This window comes from Tinamus guttatus, unplaced genomic scaffold (assembly GCF_059628265.1).
Source record: "Tinamus guttatus ecotype Peru unplaced genomic scaffold, ASM5962826v1 Tinamus_guttatus_pri_ptg000021l, whole genome shotgun sequence".
In the NCBI taxonomy this organism is placed as follows: Eukaryota; Metazoa; Chordata; class Aves; order Tinamiformes; family Tinamidae; genus Tinamus; species Tinamus guttatus.
Window position 1 is genome coordinate 745955 of NW_028288555.1, and position 18679 is coordinate 764633.

Genomic DNA, 18679 nt, shown 5'->3' on the forward strand with positions numbered 1-18679 from the left:
TTCTCAGTACTTAGTCCTCAGTATCTGGTCTGAAAAAAATCAGACCAGATGTATAGAGTTGAAAAGATGTTCAAAAAGCTCAAAAAAACATGTCAGATACTCAGACAAACATCTGCTGCAGACTCAGAAAATCCTTAAGCACTAGAGGGCTTCCTTTGTGCCTAGAAATACGAGGTGCTTGTACAGTGCTCAGTATTTTAGTACTCTTTAGGGGAGTATTGTGGCTTATATGTTTGCACAGTGTGTGTAATGACATATGCCTTATGTCATCCATACCTTACGCGTTGTTGCACTGTCACAATAAAAACAGTGCAGAGGGATTTTTTAGATCTTCATTATAAGTGATTGAGAACAGCCTAAAAGCATACACTGGAGAACTCGGAAAACAGGATCTGCAATCTGAAGACTTCACAGACTTTTTAAATTTGTCTCTAGACATAATAATAAACTCTGTATGATATAAAAGCTCTATATTCCTTTCTGAAATCCTGTGAGTTACTGATTTGTCCTTACCTAGACATGAAGTCCTGCATTTTCACTTGAGGAACAAGCAGGACTTTTGGAGCTCCTCCATTTCCAAGAGATGAGAAGTAGAACACAGTCAATGGATGCATCACCTTAGGCAGCTGGTCCTCTATGCCTTGTGCCCCCATGATTGTTGTTTTTCCTGACATGTTTTTGTGGAACAATTGTACTGCAAAACGTGGGTAAATCTATGCAATTGTAAAGAATTTTTTAAGGAGAAGTTAGGGATGCTATCAAGGCAGGTGCACAATTCAAAAAGACCTTGGCTGACTGCAAGAGGCCCCTGTGGCTTGAAAGAAGTAGTCCTTTGCAGAATCCATTCTGCAGAGCTCATCCAAAGGCTGTAGTTGAGGCACATCTGAGTTTGAAGGGACTCAGCGTGAAAAGCTGTCCCCAAAGTCCTGCTCATCTCCTCTGTCCCGGGCAATGTGGCTATTCCAGGCTAGATGACTTTTATTGTAAGTGCAGCACAGGATGAAACCAAAGAGCAGCATTAGCCCTGAATTATGAAAGTCCAGGTAGAGGAGAGAAAGTATTGAGCTCTGTAAAAATTGGTAGAGGAAAGGAAGGAAAGAAAGTCTCTGCAGATATTGTTTTCATCCTTCAAACTCTCCAAGGTGGGTTGTAGGTACTCAGGACCACACAGTAACTAAAGTAACTAAAATGAAAAACAAAAAACTTTTTCCTTAAATGATCTTACATTTTGTAAGGGGAATGGGATAAACAAGAGACATGATGACTACACTAACTAGAAGTCACAGAATGGTTTCTGTAGCTCATATTTTATTAAATAAATGTCAAATAAGATTGTTTTGTAATTCATATTAGTCAGGGGGTTAGCATAAGTTAGGCTCAGTAATATTTCCATTAGTATTGTTTATACTGTTCGTGATTCTTTTTAATAGTGAGCATTTGGAATTTGTTTGTTTAGCTGTCTCCTTTCTCATCTTCAGCCTGCTGGGCATCCACAGCCTGATCCTTTCCTGTAAAGCGCACGTAGACAGCTAACACGGAAACTTTAGACACTGTCATTACCGTGTGCAGCTATAACACAGGACTTGCTTCTTTTTCAACAAGGTGAGGAGCCATCCCCAAGGGATGTGCAAGAAAGTGATTCAGTTGCTAGAAAGGAAGAGGGGCTGCAAGTGAGGAGAATTTTCTATGCAGAGGTCTATCTATACGTTTTCCCTTGTAACCTGTAGCTTTCCTTAGTAGTCTGGAGACTATGAAGCAAGTGGACAAAAACAATCCAACAAATAAAGCAATTGTTGCCTGCCTCCTCTCTTTGCCTACTCTTTCCTCAAAAATCTGCCTTTTTTGCCCCTTTTGGCTCTGCTGGCACCCACAGCAGCAGCACCAGTCATACGCATTTTCAATCCCCCATCCTTCTAGACTGATGGAGAAGGTACAGGTGCTAACATTGCTCAAAACAAAAACCTCCTCACACATGACCTTGTGCATCCATGCTAAAGCACTAGGCTAGTCCCTTCAGAAAATATGCGTGTATAAAGCTCCAGTGCAAACACACTGAGAGGCAAAGTGCTGTTGAGGTTGACAGCAGAGCCTCCAGCCCCAGTGCTATCGAATGCAAACTTTGGCTCTTACGGGCAGTCAGTGATGGAGCTGACTGGGAGGGACGCAGTCATGGTTCATTAAAAATAGGGCATAACTCATGTGAAAGGGTGAGAAAGTAAAAGGGAGAGATTATCCCCTTCCAGTGCATTATTTTATCAGCAGTTGAGGATTACACTGCGTAAATAGGGACAAATAGTATAAAAGTGTAACATGTTCATCCACTTGCTTAGAAGGAGAGACTAGGTCATATTTGAATTCTGCTGTGTATTGTATCACTAATGTCTGTTTAATTTGTACATTTTTAATTTATCCATGGTTGCACTGCGATAATTACTGTTCTCTGTGTACTTGTCCCTATTGTTACCTTGATCTCTGTACATGCTTTATGTGTGTTTTTTTTTTTCTGTAAAAAATGGATTAAAAACTCTCTAATGCTATTTGTTGGCACAATGCAGAGTAAAATGACGACTAGTGCCTGCTCATGCTCCCTGTGAAAATAATACACTTGGATTTGTACCTACCATGCTTTATGACATGATTTGCTACAAAGAGCACTGTTGAACCAGAGAGGGTCACCATCTATGCACCCTCATTTTGTCACATTTGGGGAAAAAGCATCTAGCAACATTTTAGGCTGGGCATTTAAGTATAAGAGGCTCTTTGAAGAATCTCAAAATAAATCATTTTTAGAGAAAAAAAATAATATTTTACAATACTACCAAAACAGTTCTTGGATTATTTGTATCACATCCTCAGGATTCAGTTTGACCCAGTCTTTCTGAAATATAAAGACAATCTGCAAAAAGGGAAGTGTTTTTTTTTTTTTAATACGATGTCCTCAATGTCTCCTCTCAAATTAAAAAAGTGAAGAGCTACCATTTTCCTCTTCTCAGTCAGCAGTATCATGTCTGCTTCAACAGGAACCACTTGAAAGTATTTTTGGAGTATATGCTGCTTTCCATGTCCCAGCAAAAATACTTTTATGAGCCATGTCCTGGAAAAGACAGTATTCCTCAAGTTGCATGTCACAGACAAGAGACCTCCCAGATTTTTCAGTGTTTTATTGGTAGTTTCCTTTCTGAAGAACGAGTGCTCATCTTGGAGTACACCATTACTGAACACTTCTATGGGTGCCGTTACAAGACAAGAACAGCCAAAAGTTGGTAGTGAATGCCCTGTAGTCTTATGTTATTTGATGAAACATTTATCATTTGGCCTGAAAGCAATAGAAAGACTCTCCTCATTTAGATTTTCAGAAGACCATTCCCTTTCAGTCTTCTTCAAAGAATCTTTTTAAAAATGGTACAAGCTCTTGGAACTTACTACAAGCAGGTTATTGTTTACCAAGCAGTTTACTTTGCCATATTTAGCAATAAGTATTTAAGCTGTTGTGTAGGAGTAGCTGCATCTCTGGGAGGTAAAGAAGGCAATTTGTGCTTCTTTCATTCCTGTAAACAAAAGTTTACCAGACACTGCAACTAGCGATGCTCAAGAAAAAAAAGTTTGCCCAAGTAGTATCTCACAAGAATATCTTGTCATTTGCTTTCTCTAAAATACATAATTTCCCTCTCTTTTCCAAGAACACCATTTTCTTGGGCCTCTCTTCATAACTCATGTCATCTTTAACACAATTTTTCTTGACCTATTGTTCAGCTGTTATCTGACTGCTCCTGCTCCCCTATAACATTACCTCTAAGGAAAGCTCTAAAAGCAGATGAAAAATCTTATGGTGAGGACTGTCCAGGAAACCCTGACCCACAGAATATGCCAAAAACTAGGCTGATGGTGGAGGCAACAATAAAAGGGACTTTTGTACTGTTGTTTGTTCTGTTATTTGGGGTCATGCATGAGCTGTGTACACATTCAGAAACCTTTATCACACATACTAACTGAAGGGAAGTAACTGGGAAGAAAAATGTGCAAAGCGCACAACCATTTCTCCTCCTATAACACCATCTGTTTCATTTTTTTTTGCGATATCCATGTCTTCACTGCAGAGTGGTCTCTTTCATCATTCTTTCTGCTACTTTCACTATGATTATGATAGGTAAGTATAAATGCACTTTGCCACTATTTAGAAAGGCACCTAGAGATTAGGGGGATCATGGACAGCATTTTAGAAGCAGATTTTAAGAGATGGTTGCATAATACTCTGAAAGGCAGACCTCTTTGAAGTGTCCACAGCAACTTTCTAGAGCAAAACATCTTGACCATATTTTTCTATTACTCAAAATTGGCAGGCAATTAATAAAAGTATTTAACCTATCATTTTGAGCAACAAACAAATAAACAATACATACTGAAGTAAAAAGGCTAGATATTTGTATCCCTACATGTTTTATTCCAAAGAGCTTTCACTGATTGTGCTGTGCCACCTAGTGATTTCAGATAGTAAAAATCCAAGCACCCCTGTGGCAATGCTGAAAATGAAAACAAAGGTGATCAAGAATAAAACAAGTGGATATCTGAAGTGAGATGGGAAAGGTGTTATTATAATGTCATGCAGAAGAAGAGAAATGTTTGAGGGAGGAAGGCAAAAGGCTTAATCATAAAACCCTTGCATGAATCGACAAAGTCTGACCTGAAATGTCTCTCCAAGCTCCAGTGTGTTATCATAGCAGCAAAGGCAGTTTAAGTGAGGAGCTGGCAGATCTGACTGTTCATGTGGATTTCTGCAAGTTGTTCCTGTGTGATTTCAGGTGAAGCTGGCTACTGCAGTCAGTTACACTGAAGCAAACTCATGGCATACAGAACACTTCTGTTGACTTCAGCGGAGCTGTTCACAAGAAGAGTGCACAACTGCAAGAACAAATTTGATTTTCAGAATGCCCAGGCATGATTATTCAAAAAAACTGTGGGATCTGAATGCCATTTACATGATATGTGTGAACTGACAACAAATACAGCCTTCTCTCATTGATTCATAGAGGAAGTGTGTATAATGTAAAATGCTTTGACATGAGAAAAGAGATTTTGAAGGTTTTTTTGTCCAGAATAATTAGCATAATATGGTAATTAAGGGTTTTGGGTGTATCTGGGGCCACAGAGATAATAAATCAATCATGGGAGATGGCTGAGCTTATGTGCTGGGAAGAGCAGTCAAAGGCATGAGTGCCAAGTCATTTGTGCCCAGTTGTTTGTGTTCAGACATTGCAGCAGCAAATTAGTGTTTCTTTAGATGGAAAAAATAACATTGGTATGAATTTAGCTACCACCTTCCTCCTTTTTTTCTGCATAGCTATGCAGTTTGGGAAAAGCGCCAAGCTGATATAGCCATACCTGGTTTAACACACGAGCCTCTGACAGAAATAAGGCATGTAACTACCTCATTACTTTTCTGTACAAAACCAGGCTGAAGAAAGATCCCAGGTGTATAAGTCCATATGATAAAATCATATCTTCCCATTGCTGCTGTCTAACAATTACTGCTCTATTACTGCTGATTCTGTGATTCTGTAATAACACCTCTTGGTTACTTCATTTTACAGATCGGTAGTAGAGATGTCCCAGGCAAAAAGGTTTCCCAGGAGCCCATGGGGTTCAAACTGTGGCCAAACTAGGAGACAGGCACAAATCTCTATTGCCACCATTTGTGGCAGGTCCATTCTTCTTTACATGGGGACTTTCCATGTCAGAGGGCAACTGATGTTGAGCAGGAATGCTCCCTTAGCTCATGAAAAGTGAGTGATGACAAAAAGCATGTGTAATATTTCTCGAATACATCGAATCCTGGTGACATGCAAGATCTTGCAGGCAAGAATACAAGTTCAGCCTAGTCAAGCACGGTCCTGAACTCTAGCCTATGCTTGCCAGAGGAAAATGTGCACGCACTCAGCTGCCTTGCTTGCTCTCCTTCCCCAGCATTTCTAGCCACTTGGCACAAAAGGCATCAATCACTCCAAAAAAAAAAAAAAAAAAATCTGTTTCCACTATGGCCATCCTTGCATGCTGATCAATGCCTTCGGAGTTAGTATGCTGGTTGCTATAGTGAGCCCCTATGCTGCAGGATGCCATAGCAACAAGAAGATAGTGTAATTTCCCCCTATCCCCCTCCATTTTTTTCCTCTCTAGGATTATCAAAAAGAAACAAAGTAATTTTATATAGACTTATAGACTAAGCTGCTTTTCCCCAGTCTGTTTGTCTGAATAATATTTTGTTCCAAATTAATGACTCTACTGGGTAAAACAAAAGCACGTCTACAGATATACTGCTATGTCACTGTAATATTTGAAATACTTCTGTTGGCTCCTGTGAGCTGATGTGACTTTAAAGTCAGCCTGAAATCAGAATCAAGATAGGAAAGCAGAGTCTTTCTTCACTCTGGCATAACTGCATAGTAGCTCAGACTTCAGGGATGATACTCAAATTTGATTTAGCATCTCTGAGAGATTTGTTATTCACCACTAGTTTACACATCTGATCTCCAATACTATATAGAATTCTGGCATGTCTATTTATTCTGTGGGCCAACTTGTGGAGCAAGGACCATATATCACCTGCTCAGGCTGACGGTAGCAAGAATGACATTGCACGCCCACAAATGCACAGCTCGATGGAGGCCCATCAAGCTCATGTGCTGCTGCTTGCCATGAGGGTATAGGCCTTCACAGAATCACAGAAGGGTTGAGGTTGGAAGGAACTTCTAGAGACCATCTAGTCCAACCACCCTGCTCCAGCAGGGACACCTAGAGCATGTTGCATAGGATCACATCCAGGCAAATGTTGAGTATATCCAAGGAAGGAAACTTCTTCTTTGGATGTGTTTGGTGTTCTGCGTGCCAGCACCTTACAGTGGCAAAGATTATCCACAACCATTCAACACCCTGAATATTGATCTGTGTGCGGGTACATAAAATGAGGATCTGAGTTCAGAAACACCTGAGGGGCTATATGTGACATGGGAGCCATATGAAACACTGCATCACGTTTAAGTGACTTTAAGATTATATGTACCCACAGCTAGGTGCAACGTGGAGGTCTGATAGTTATCTGCCTACTTTCAAAATTTGGGAACTGTAGACTTACAGCTTTGCGTAGTGTGAAGCAATCTAATGATGACACAAGCAAAAGCACTTCAAATTTGCAGAAGAAAAATACCAGCCCTAATGCTTTCTCTTTAGCTAACCTGTCTCCTTCTGATAAAACCTCTTGTTGGAAAGAGGTAATAATTGCATCAGACTGTTTTTGGAAAACCCTTCTGTATCTTGCCGCAAAATATTAATATCTTTGACAGAATAAACTCGTTGCATGTTTGTGCAAGGTTTATAGGTTGCAAGTGCTGCTCTAGTCCGTTGGAATTGGAAAAAGTTTTTGTTTCCACAAGGATATTTGCTTTTTTTTCCCAACTGGCTCTCAGCAGAGAGCTTAAAATAAAAAAAAAATGCTGTTCCCTACAAGCCTAGCTTCATTTCCATATTGTATTTACATGCTTGTTTAGATTGGAGCCATAAAGAACATGTTTCAAATTAGAAATAGCTCTCTTTGGTTGTGTATGCTCTGAGCTTTAGAAAGACTGCATAGGATGTTTCCTGGAATTACCGTACACTGAATTTGGTAATAGGATTTCCTGGAATTATTGGCAATGATTTTTAGTGACTAATTAGCTAAACACAAAACAAAGCCAAGCCAAAAACCAACTAGAGATGATCACTGGCAGCGGTGGCCTACGAGGTATACTCTCAAGTGTTGACTTGAGGGCCAAGCAGATGGGCTCACCCAATACGGCTGAAAGGCGCGGTTGAGAATGAGCAAGCTCAGCACACAAAGTGGCTCAACACTGCCACAAGGAATGAGGGAAAATGTCCACCTGAAAACATGGTAGCACCTACTAGCAGCTCTGTCACGCTCTCACTTCACTCGCTATGTCCAAGTTCTCTTTGTCCAGTGGTAGCTAGAGTGGCATTGCCTGTAGTTACCTCCTACGTCTTCCTAGCAGAAGAGTCCTTTGGAAGGGAAACTTGCCAGGTCCCCACTGCTGTGGGGAGGCCACTGCTCCAGGTCTACAGGTGGCTTTTTTGTAAGTTTCTTCAATGTCATCTTTACTAGCCAGAGAAACCTGTTTTACCAGCTAGCAAAGAGAGCACCTTCCATTTGAAAAGGCAGACGTTAACTGGGGTGAAGTGGGGAGCAGCAAGGAAGGAGATGTCTTATGAGCAGAGGATTTTCCCAATTGATAGTTAATATTTCTGATTCATTCCTCTTGAAAGATTACATTTCTGCATTTTTAAACAGAATCATCAGGCTGACTTTGGAGATAAGCCCTGCTATAACCACGTTGGCTAGAAGGGGAGAAAACTTGCCTGTATTTTGGTTTCTTTAGGAAAATTTTGCATCATGTAGAAACTTTCTTTAAATGCACTGAAAAGTAAAGTCCCTCCCTCCCTCCCTCCCTCCCTCCCTCCCTCCCTCCCTCCCTCCCTCCCTCCCTCCCTCCCTCCTTCCTTCCTTCCTTCCTTCCTTCCTTCCTTCCTTCCTTCCTTCCTTCCTTCCTTCCTTCCTTCCTTCCTTCCTTCCTTCCTTCCTTCCTTCCTTCCTTCCTTCCTTCCTTCCTTCCTTCCTTCCTTCCTTCCTTCCTTCCTTCCTTCCTTTCTTCCTTCTCCTTCCTTCCTTTTCTCTTTTTTGAGAATTAAGCTAATAAACTGAACCTCACAAAAAATAGCATCCTTTTACTATCAGACAGAATCAATATCCCTTTAAAATGGCTGTGTTGGCAGTTATCTACGTTTTTAAATCAAGATTTCCCAGAACAGATTCTGCAATAGTTAAATTAAAGGATAAAACTTAGTTACTATTTTATCAGAGTAGGGTGGCTCATCTCCAACTGAACCAATCATATTTGGGTGGGTCAGTCAGGATTTTCTGTCATTTCTGTACTTCAATTCTTAGTTTTTTAAAAAAACCTTTGGCATTGATAATGCTATCGAATAGGAATATATGCTATAACCATACAAGTTAAGGTTCTGGAGTTGATGAGATGGCTAAAACCTAAAATGAAATATGTTCAGTTTTAATGGAAGTTCTTAACGGGGGTAATTAGCACTTCATTCACCAGACAAGGCTCAAAAATATACGTTAGGTTTATTAAGAAAACTCATAATATGTACGTCCCCTTAATCTACTAAGTCCTTTTTTATGATATATACACACATGGATATAGCTAGGTGTCAAAAAATGAGGTCATCTTCCAAAGAGATATTTTCTTAATGCTGACAGTGCATCTTCTATTCACGGTATGGTAGTCAAGACTGGCAAATGTTGCTGTCACAGGGAGAAGTGCAAGTCTGGTCTGCCTATATGAGGGCTCTTTTACAGCACGCTACTTGTGTTCCCCATTGAAATTCTCCTGCAAGGTCCTTGGCAGTGACTCCCATGGCAGGCATCAGAGCCAGTTACAGTGAAGAAGGAGAAGAATTGATACAGGAACCATTGCTTGGAGTTTCTTCCGAAATGGAAATAAAAATCAGAGTTGGTCATGTCCAGCCGTATGAGTTGCACCAAAACTGGAACCAGTTGATCAAGATCTTGAACCTGGCTGTGACCTGCGTACCTCCTACCATTTGGGGCATGGCACTGGCTGCCACTGCAGGCAGAGGGAGGATGATAGCGGCTTGTCCATGATGTGAGCGCTTGTTGGCCAAGAAAGCGACATGGCACTGCCACAGCTCGGTTCACATGTAGTCATAGTTACAGAAATAACTATGAGAAACATGCAGAAATATGCAGGCCTCTGAAATATGCAGTTGCCTCCATGTACTAAAAAGACTTCTTTGGCATCGGAAAGAGTAGAAATACCAATAGGAATGGATGACAATTTTTAATATTATTTCTAGCCTACTGCTCTTCCTACATGGCAGTCAAATCCACTGAGCCTCATTTTCTTCTTGCCTATAGTAATTTCATATTGTAGCTTCAAATTGTTTTAGAGTTTAAAGGAAATCAGGAGAATCAGGCTTAGAAACTGGTCTAAATTTTTTTCCATTATTTTTTGAGCTCTAACGGGAGAAGAAATTGGTAGCAAGAAATATCAGTTTTTGTGCATTTATCCTAATTTAATTTAGGAGAGATTTTGTGCAGGTCAGAGGAACTGGACTATCCTGACCCCAAAATATGGCTTAATTCAACTGCAATGAGAAGCAGGTAGGTCCAGCATTTGACAACATCCTTTCCAGGAGCTTAGGCTGTAGTTTCCTCCAGGGAAGACTGGCTTTGACTCATTCATACTGAGGAAAGAAAAAGAAAAACCAGATAAACTATTACTTTTTTCTTATAGTGGATTGAACATATATATAAACGCACACACGCTTTTTCCCAAGAGACTTTAAAATGTCTTAAATTATTATTATTACATGGAAAATGAAACTCAACTGGACCGTTCTAAACACTTCCATGGTCTGTGTCCAGTTGATCTTGTTTTATTGGGTTTGTGCCCTGCTTTTTATATAAAGTCTTTGGGAACCAGATATATCTTCCTAGATAACTGAAAAGACTGAGTTTCATTTCACTATTCAAGATATTTGTGTTTTCAACATGTTTTTTCAGCACTGATTCTGACAAAAAATGAGCATGTTCTTGTCTTTCCAGAAATGTTGTAGAGTTAAAATTATTGTGAGGAGCCAAAATTGAAGAGAAAATCTGAATGAAAGGACATTCCAGACCACAGATGATTTTTGCTCTGCCCAAAAGTTAGTGACACTGCTCCACAGTCATGAGAAACTCATTCAGAACATTCAATAATAAATTACAGAAGTCTCTTTGCAGTAATATGTCTACACTTGTGCATGTACCTTTTCATGGCTACTTATCATATTGAGGCATGCAAAGGAGATACATATGTTTCAAAAGAACAATTTGGGTAGACAAAAAAGCAGCTGAGGTTAGAATTGTAACTTCAATTCCTACTATCAGGAGTTAGACATAATAAGAAATTTTTAACAGAGAAATACTACAGAAAAGGAACACACTTGAAGTGGCATTTGAACATTCTTTTCTTTAAAAAGGGGTATGTTCATGAGGACTATACATGGGTGGAAAAAATGCTACATTGAAAAAAAATAATAACGCGCTGTTGGAGAATTCTGAATTCCTCAAATGACATTGACAAAGGATAGAGAGCTCCTTAATACCTGATGAAGACTTCCTGGCAACACTCAAAAAGTGCTGTGCTGTTGGCTGGGAGATTTGTTGAATTGAAGGCACTGCCTAATAAAATGTGGCAGGAAACTTCCACAGCAGGGGCAGACAGCATTCCTGTGAAGTAAATACAGTTTTGCTGACCAGTAATCAAGTGGGTGATAAGATGGGGGGGAGCGTTTTGAGTTTTGTTGTTCCATTCTGGACATCATATGTTCTGAAAAGAAAGCTGGGAAGGAGCTAATTGGCTACTGGGAAAAAAAAAAACCGTTGAATCATATATAGTCAATTAAAGCCTAATATTATTTTTTTCATTTCCTCCCGAACATGATTGTTTCATTATCATTTTTTTTTACTCAACTTGTAATTGTGGCTTTGAAAACAAGAAGCCTCTGCTAAAGACCACCCTGGTGCTGTGCTCATCCATGAACTTAAATGCAGATTTACCTTGCTGCAGGAAGGTTATCAGCCCAAAGCACCCATTTAATATTAACACAGGAAAGTGTTCAGCTTTCCCTCCCTCCTTTGCACTACTTCTCTCTTCTGTCCTCCTCTCATCCCACTCCTCCCTTTCTTCTCTATAATTATTTCTGTATTTCCATAGCTGGTAGCACAGAGGAGGAATTGTAACTTATTTATAACTTGCAATTATCTTTCTGGTCATGAGTCAGTGATTACACACATGCTAACAGAGTGCAGTGTCAATACTTGAGATACAGAAGCGGGAATAAGAAAAAACATTTAATATTCTATTTTGCAGCAACTTTTTGTTGAATGATGGCTTTAAATGCTGTCGAAGACGAAAAAAATGACATTTAAATGATGGGAATTGCAGCAGTTATAGCACTGCCACCCTGTGGTCATCTACTGCAAGAAGCATCAAAGTTCTAAAGGGTACCTGCAATACAGGCAGTCATGAAACAGGCGACAGTCCCGGCAATCATTGCTCTGAAAGCACCAGCAGCAATTTCCTTTCTTTTGGATGGAGCGATGCTTGCTAGGAAGAAAATTAAAGTGTGTGGGGAATATAAATACATATAGGGATACATTAAGTGAACCTGCTGATTCTACGATGGTGCTAACTGGTGGTCCTAACTGGGCAAAGCAAGGAACAGAAAATATGACATTTTTCAATGAGATGTTTGACTGCCAAATGCTGACCCTGGTTCTTTCTGTTGCTGCACCTGGGTCATGCCTGGTGGTCCCGTGGCTGGACCTGCTACTTCATGCTGCCCTGCTGCGGGCCCTATGGGGAAGAGGCCAGAGGTGGGGTCTCAGGTGGGGTTGGCTAGTGACTTTTTCATGGCTTCATTTCCTCGGAGACCTGAGAAGTCTATTTAATTTTCTTGTATGGGGCATTCTTGGAAAAAAATGGACAGCTTTCTCCTTCAGACTGGCAGGCAGTTGAGACTGTTGTCTTATCCCAAAGCCACAGGGGGTTGTTGCTTGGTCATTCAGTTGGCATGACTTATGCCATAACTTTCTCTCGGCTCCCCTTGTATCCCAAGCACACACTGTGGGAGACCTCGTGCATGGCCAGTTCTGGCCTCAGAGGAGCAGCCCCTAGCCCTTAATACTACTAAGCTTCACCCACAGCGTGTCCCTTGGGTCTTGCTTTGCTTTTCTTGACAATTAAAGTGTAATGAGAGATGTTCTTACTCAGGCCTCCTATAACTAGTCCCAGGGAACCAAAGTTGGCGAACCCACAAAGGGCATAGGTGGCAATAGTTTCAGAGCGAACCTGGAAAACAAACACATTGACAGATAATGGTTGATTCAGTTGCTTAGTGAATTTGAGATATCTCATACTGACTTAGAGATGTGAAAAAATAACACTGTGACCAATGCTTGGAGTATGGAAACCACTGTTTTGTTCGGGTTCTGCCTATGCACATGGCTTTGAACAAGGCCTTTAGTCTTGTTCTTCTGAAAATGTGGAGGTTTTCATACTCAGAGGGCTTATAAACCATATGTTTATCATATTTATGTACACTGCTGTGTCTGATCAGAAAAAAAAATAGTAATTACAGTTAAAAACAATTTTATCTTTCTGATGTCAATTTAGCTACCGATTTTCAAGCATATTAATCAGAAATCTTTGGCTGAACTTGTTATTAATTGCCCTGCTTCTATAATGACCTGCCATCCAGAAGGACCTGGACAAACTGGACAACTCGGTGGTAAGAAATATAAATTATAAATTCAACAAGGGCAACTGCAAGGTCCTGTACCCGGGGAAGAATAACCCCAGACACCAGTACAGGCTGGGGACCGACCTTCTGGAGAGCAGCTCTGCAGAGAGGGACCTGGGAGTCATGGTGGACGACAAGTTGACCATGAGGCAGCAGTGTGCCCTCGTGGCCAAGAAGGCCAATGGGATCCTGGGGTGCATTAAGAAGAGCGTCTCCAGCAGGTCGAGGGAGGTGATCCTGCCCCTCTACTCAGCCCTGGTGAAACTACATGTGGAGTGTTGTGGGCAGTTCTGGTATCCCCAGCACAAGAGGGATGTGGAGCTACTTGGGAGAGTCTGGCATAAGGTTAGAAGGATGATCAGGGGCCTGAAATATCTGCCCTGTAAGGAAAGGCTGAGAGAGTTGGGCCTGTTCAGCCTGGAGAGGAGTAGGCGACCTGATCATTGTCTGTAAATACCTCAAGGGAGGCAGTGAGGAGGATGGTGCTGGCCTCTTCTCAGTGGTGGCCAGCAACAGGGTTAGGGGAAACAGCCACAAACGAGGGTGACAGAGTACTGCAACAGGTTGCAGGAGAGGTTGTGGAGTCTCATTCTCTGGAGATCTTCAAAAGGCACTTGGATGCAATCCTGTGCCATATGCTCTAGGTGACCCTGCATGTGCAGACTAGATGATCTCCAAAGGTCCTTTCCAACCTTAAGGATTCTATGATTCTATAATTCTGTGTTGTGATCTCAGGTTTTGCCTGTATCCCTAATTTCCTCATCTCTGAAAGAGCAGAGGGCCCCATTTACTCAGCTGTTCTGCTGAGCTGAGCTGAGCTGTTCTCCTGTGCACAGAGGAAGCAAAGGAAACCAGACACCCCAGAGAGTGCTTGCTTTGCCTTGGGGACAAGCAGAGCATGGTTACAATTTTGGAAAATCCTGAAGTCCTGCAAGCTGCTTCTTTCCTTCCTCACCTCAACCATCCTCTCCTGCATAATCCTGGCCCATGCTGGACCTCAGAGCAGAGACAAGGGTAGCTTGGCTCCTATTCCCTCTGTGGAGAGACCATGCATAGCATAAAGGTTGCTTTGGGCAAACCAGGCTATGCACCTTGATGAGACCAACTTACTTCAAACATTTGACAAAGAAGGCAAAACCTCTTTAAATGGATTTTTTTTTTCTGCCAGCAATTCTGGGATCCTATTTACATTATTTTAAGCCCAAGCTGAACATTGCTGAGTAAGTGTTCAGGGACGTTTCCTGTTTACTAAAGATTTCCCTGTTTCCATTCCTGTTTTATGGAAACCAATTTGTATTTTCATTCACTCTACACATATACAGGAAAATGCTTTTCATATACCCTCTCTCTCTGCTTTTCTTAGAAAAGGCTTTGTGTGCTGACATTTCCCTGCCTTCACTTGTGTTCTTCTAGCTCCAAAACCAGAAAGCTTTGTTATTACTGACTCAGGAGAGGCAATTCAGAAAGCCTCTTGTTCACTCTCTGTGCCTAGATATATTAGAGAGTTCTGAAGATGAACTGATATTAAAACTGGAGGCCAAGCGTACTTTCATTTAAGCTGCTCTGCCATAATTAAATCTGTTACTGGGCAATATTTACATGAGTGTTATGAATCTTTTTTTTTTTTTTTTTCATCTCGGAACTTGTTGCCGTGGAAGATTAATTGGGCAGAGGTTTGCCATGGGCAAGGAAGTGCCAGTAATAACTTAAATTCTACCAGTTTCCTTGATGACTATCCTGGAACTTAATGCTTGGGTAAATCTCTGAGGGCTGGAGTTTCTCCAGGTCTTGCCCAGAATTTTTCCAAGAGAGTATCTCACAGGCAAATGATAGTGAAAAATGAGATAAGGAGAAACTCATCTTAGAGACATTGCTTCAGCCTAGAGACCAACCGCCATGTTCTGTGGGAGACTGTATTCTCCAGGAATCCCCTTACCGAAGCCTGTGCTGGCCTTTTTTTGCTACTTTTGAGATACTTTGTGTGATGATAGTCATGGCAGTCCCAAAAGATTATGATGTTTTTAACAAACACTGCATCTGAAAATACATTTCAACATACCATCTTTATCCCACTGTGCCCATATTAAAAATAAGTGCAAGTAGAAAAGAACTAGATCCAATAAATCAGTAGAATAGAAAATATTACTTACTGTCATATACTGTTTCACACCATTAACGTACATGCTCCCTCCCTTTTCTCGATTGTGAATCAGTTTTGAGAGGCGTTCATAAGCCACAAATTCATTGAAGAAAGTTTTGTAGCCTAGGAGTCCCCCGACAACAAAACTGTCCTCCCAGTCCACTCCCATCATGAAGGAGAAAGGCATGAAGACATAAGAACAGATGTTCTGTAAAATATGTAAAACAGAGCTGGTCAGAAGAGATGGTTGTTCAAAGAATCATGTCATCTGATAAGATGTCTAAACTTAAAAAAGGATGGTTTTATTTCAGCAGAGTTGTGCTGCCACAGAGTTGTACTGCCAAAAACCCTGTGAGACTGAGGAATTTTTAAAGGAAGCTATACTTGAATAATTGTAAAAAGGCTAACCCCAAATCTGGCAAAGTAATTAATTATGTCCCTGTTTTTATACATAAAATTAAATAAACATTTTTAAGCTTTTTTGTTTTTCTTTAAAACAATGACTTCAGATTGGACAGTGTCTGCACAAAAGACAAGAAGGGTTGAGTTCAAAAAGCTGATAAGAGCAAAGACAGGTCTAGTTCTTCAGCTGACTAAGTCAAGTGTTAATGAATGTTCTCTAACTCTTGGACTCCAATTGGTACAAACAAAGGGCTTGTTTCTGCATAAAATCTGTGCATCTTATATGGTTAAAGTTGTTCCTTTTGTTTTTCCCTAGCATAAAAGCAAGTAAAGAAATCCCATATTCCAGAATAGCTTATTTTTATGTAAAAATAAAACAGCCCCAACAGTGAAAGGGCTTGGTTATATTATCTTATTACTGTTCTTATTATTTCCACCTGGCTTCTCCCGCACTTACCATGGCAAAATGAAACAAAATCCACAAAACAGAGGTCAGCAACTCTCAGGAGGAAAGGCTGAATGCATTATGTCTGTAATTTTTGTCTTCGTGTGGCTTGTCTGTCCCAGTCCTCTACCAAGCTGCTGTAGGACTGCAACTGAAGTGTGTATTCATCTGCCTTTCCTCCTCTGGGGATGTCTGTAGAGTGGAATAATCTTGAAAACTGATAAGATGCCATCTCAATATTGCTGATGCTGTTTCTGCTAGCAGTGTCTACCCATTTCTTCAGCACCCGTGTCTTGGTATTTTATCTGTGTTCACTCTACTGCCAGGAGTTTGCAAAACAAAAATTTCAAACTCCCTGAACTGAGAGTCCTCCACCTTGTCAAAAATGATGTGTTGACCCAGGTCAAAGGACAAGTCATGCTTAAAACCTGTTTGTTCAGGTGAGTGATTAGGTTGCGGTTTCCTAGTTCCAATGGGCTGGGAACTAAGCGATACTTCAGGCAAGCCCTGGCTTGTGGCATTGTCCTCCCATGGGTGAAGCCAGTGAGTGTAAAGGACTTAGTGGGGTGACCTGAAGCTGAAGCTGCGGTGGATGTTCAGCTGAATGGGATGTTAATGGCCTGGCAGGTGCGTGTAAACAGTCCTGTGGCCTTGCCAAGTCATTGGAGCTAGATATTAGCACAGAATGCTTAATACACTTGCTTTGCTGGTAACAGGAACACACCAGAGGGAAGATGTAGATGGACTAATTGATACAGAAATATCTGCATGGCAAATATTTTTCATTTCAGCTATAAAGATGTTTTCAAGAACATGTATACAAAAATATAAAAAATATAATAAGAAATATATATATATATTTAAGACTGCTTAAAACAACTCTACTCACCCAGGCAATTAATTTGAATAGGAGAACTGTATAGATGCATGCAAGGTATGTGAAGGACATGAAGATCATACCTCAAAGTTCAGCTGTGGGTAGTCAAACAGACTCCCCACCCAGGAGAGGGCTGAGTCAACGAAAGCCAGCAGAGCAAGGAAGGCGATCAGGTTCACAGCGATGTTGGCCACCAGCAGGATGGAGGCAGAGGCACCTTGACTGGCAGCTTCCAGTATGTTATTTGATTCACTTGGTCAGTGAAAATAAAATTCAAGTGAGAAAATCTTTCAGTCTGAGATGCTATAACACAGACTGGATTAGAAACTAAGAGCTGAACCTATCTGAGGAGTCCTAAGGAGAATAATCAGTTAGAACATGTTTTTACCCTGTCTTCTCCTAGGAATCACCAGGAGGTTATTTTGGGAGCCCTGAGGAGGAATTCTGGCATGGTTGGGGTCAGTTCCTCGATGTGCCACAAAATTTAGTGCTTTTGTTGACCAAAGCTGGCATAGGACTCTGGCTTAAGTCCTGTCCCTACAACTGCTGCAGCACCACTAGGATGAGGTGAGCAATTATTACCATTGGCCTTTGTGCAGGGAGCCCAGGCTGATTAGGAGCAGCTTCTTGGAAACCCTCCTGCTTTGCTTATTGTTTTTGAAATGGAGTGAGTCTTCCCCACAGAGAGTTTTCTGCTGCTGTCACTGAGATGACAGCTTCACCTTTGCTTTCATTCACCTGTGTGGATAGGAATTTTGCAAAGATGTCACCAGAACAAAAGGAAAAATGTCCTATTGGGTTGCCTTGGGCATGCACTTCTCTCTTCCTGTAGAGAATTTATTGTATGGCCCAAGACCTTTGCTGTTCTCTGCCTCTTCCACTGGGTAATGACAACCCCTGCAATTAAAGTGGGAGGTACTGCACTTGAATTCAAGAAACTACCTACTTGGGGTATATAGGCATATAACTGATTTATTGCCTGCAAACATATCATGTGGGTCCTCTTTGTGATATTTGTGATAGGTTTTTTCCCATCTGATTTCTACATGAGTTTTACTAATAAGTAAAGCCTACGTGAACTCACCTCTTAGCTGTTTTCAGGTCACTCTTCAGAGTTACTCTGGGCTTTTCAGTTTCAGGCCAAAATAGTTTGGAGGTGGCCAATGAGGCTGGTGCTGACATAACAGAAGCAGTCAGTAGGTGGGAGGCAGAAACCTAGAAATCCAGGTGACGGGAAATAGGTATTGATAATCTTATCGTGCAAACACAAGCAAAGTAAATAAATAATTCGATGCTTGAATGATGTTTTTGTACAGGGGGACATTAAAAGGATCATATTGCTAATAAGGGGAAGAAGAGAATGAGCAATGTAAGAGAAAGCTAACTGGAGGCA

The 18679-nt window shown here is 41.0% G+C and overlaps 1 protein-coding gene across 1 annotated transcript in view; it reads right to left on the minus strand.

The window, feature by feature from the left end:
* Window positions 1-10217: 10217 nt before the first annotated feature.
* SLC28A3 (solute carrier family 28 member 3) overlaps window positions 10218-18679 on the minus strand; it is a 37077-nt gene continuing 28615 nt past the window's right edge. The window contains exons 12-18 of the mRNA XM_010218390.2: window positions 18371-18501; window positions 17370-17538; window positions 15573-15770; window positions 12890-12971; window positions 12129-12227; window positions 11224-11347; window positions 10218-10320 (exon numbers count right to left, since the gene is read on the minus strand). Of these exons, the coding sequence (XP_010216692.2) occupies window positions 10218-10320; window positions 11224-11347; window positions 12129-12227; window positions 12890-12971; window positions 15573-15770; window positions 17370-17538; window positions 18371-18501 (906 nt within the window). The remainder of the gene's footprint in view (window positions 10321-11223; window positions 11348-12128; window positions 12228-12889; window positions 12972-15572; window positions 15771-17369; window positions 17539-18370; window positions 18502-18679) is intronic.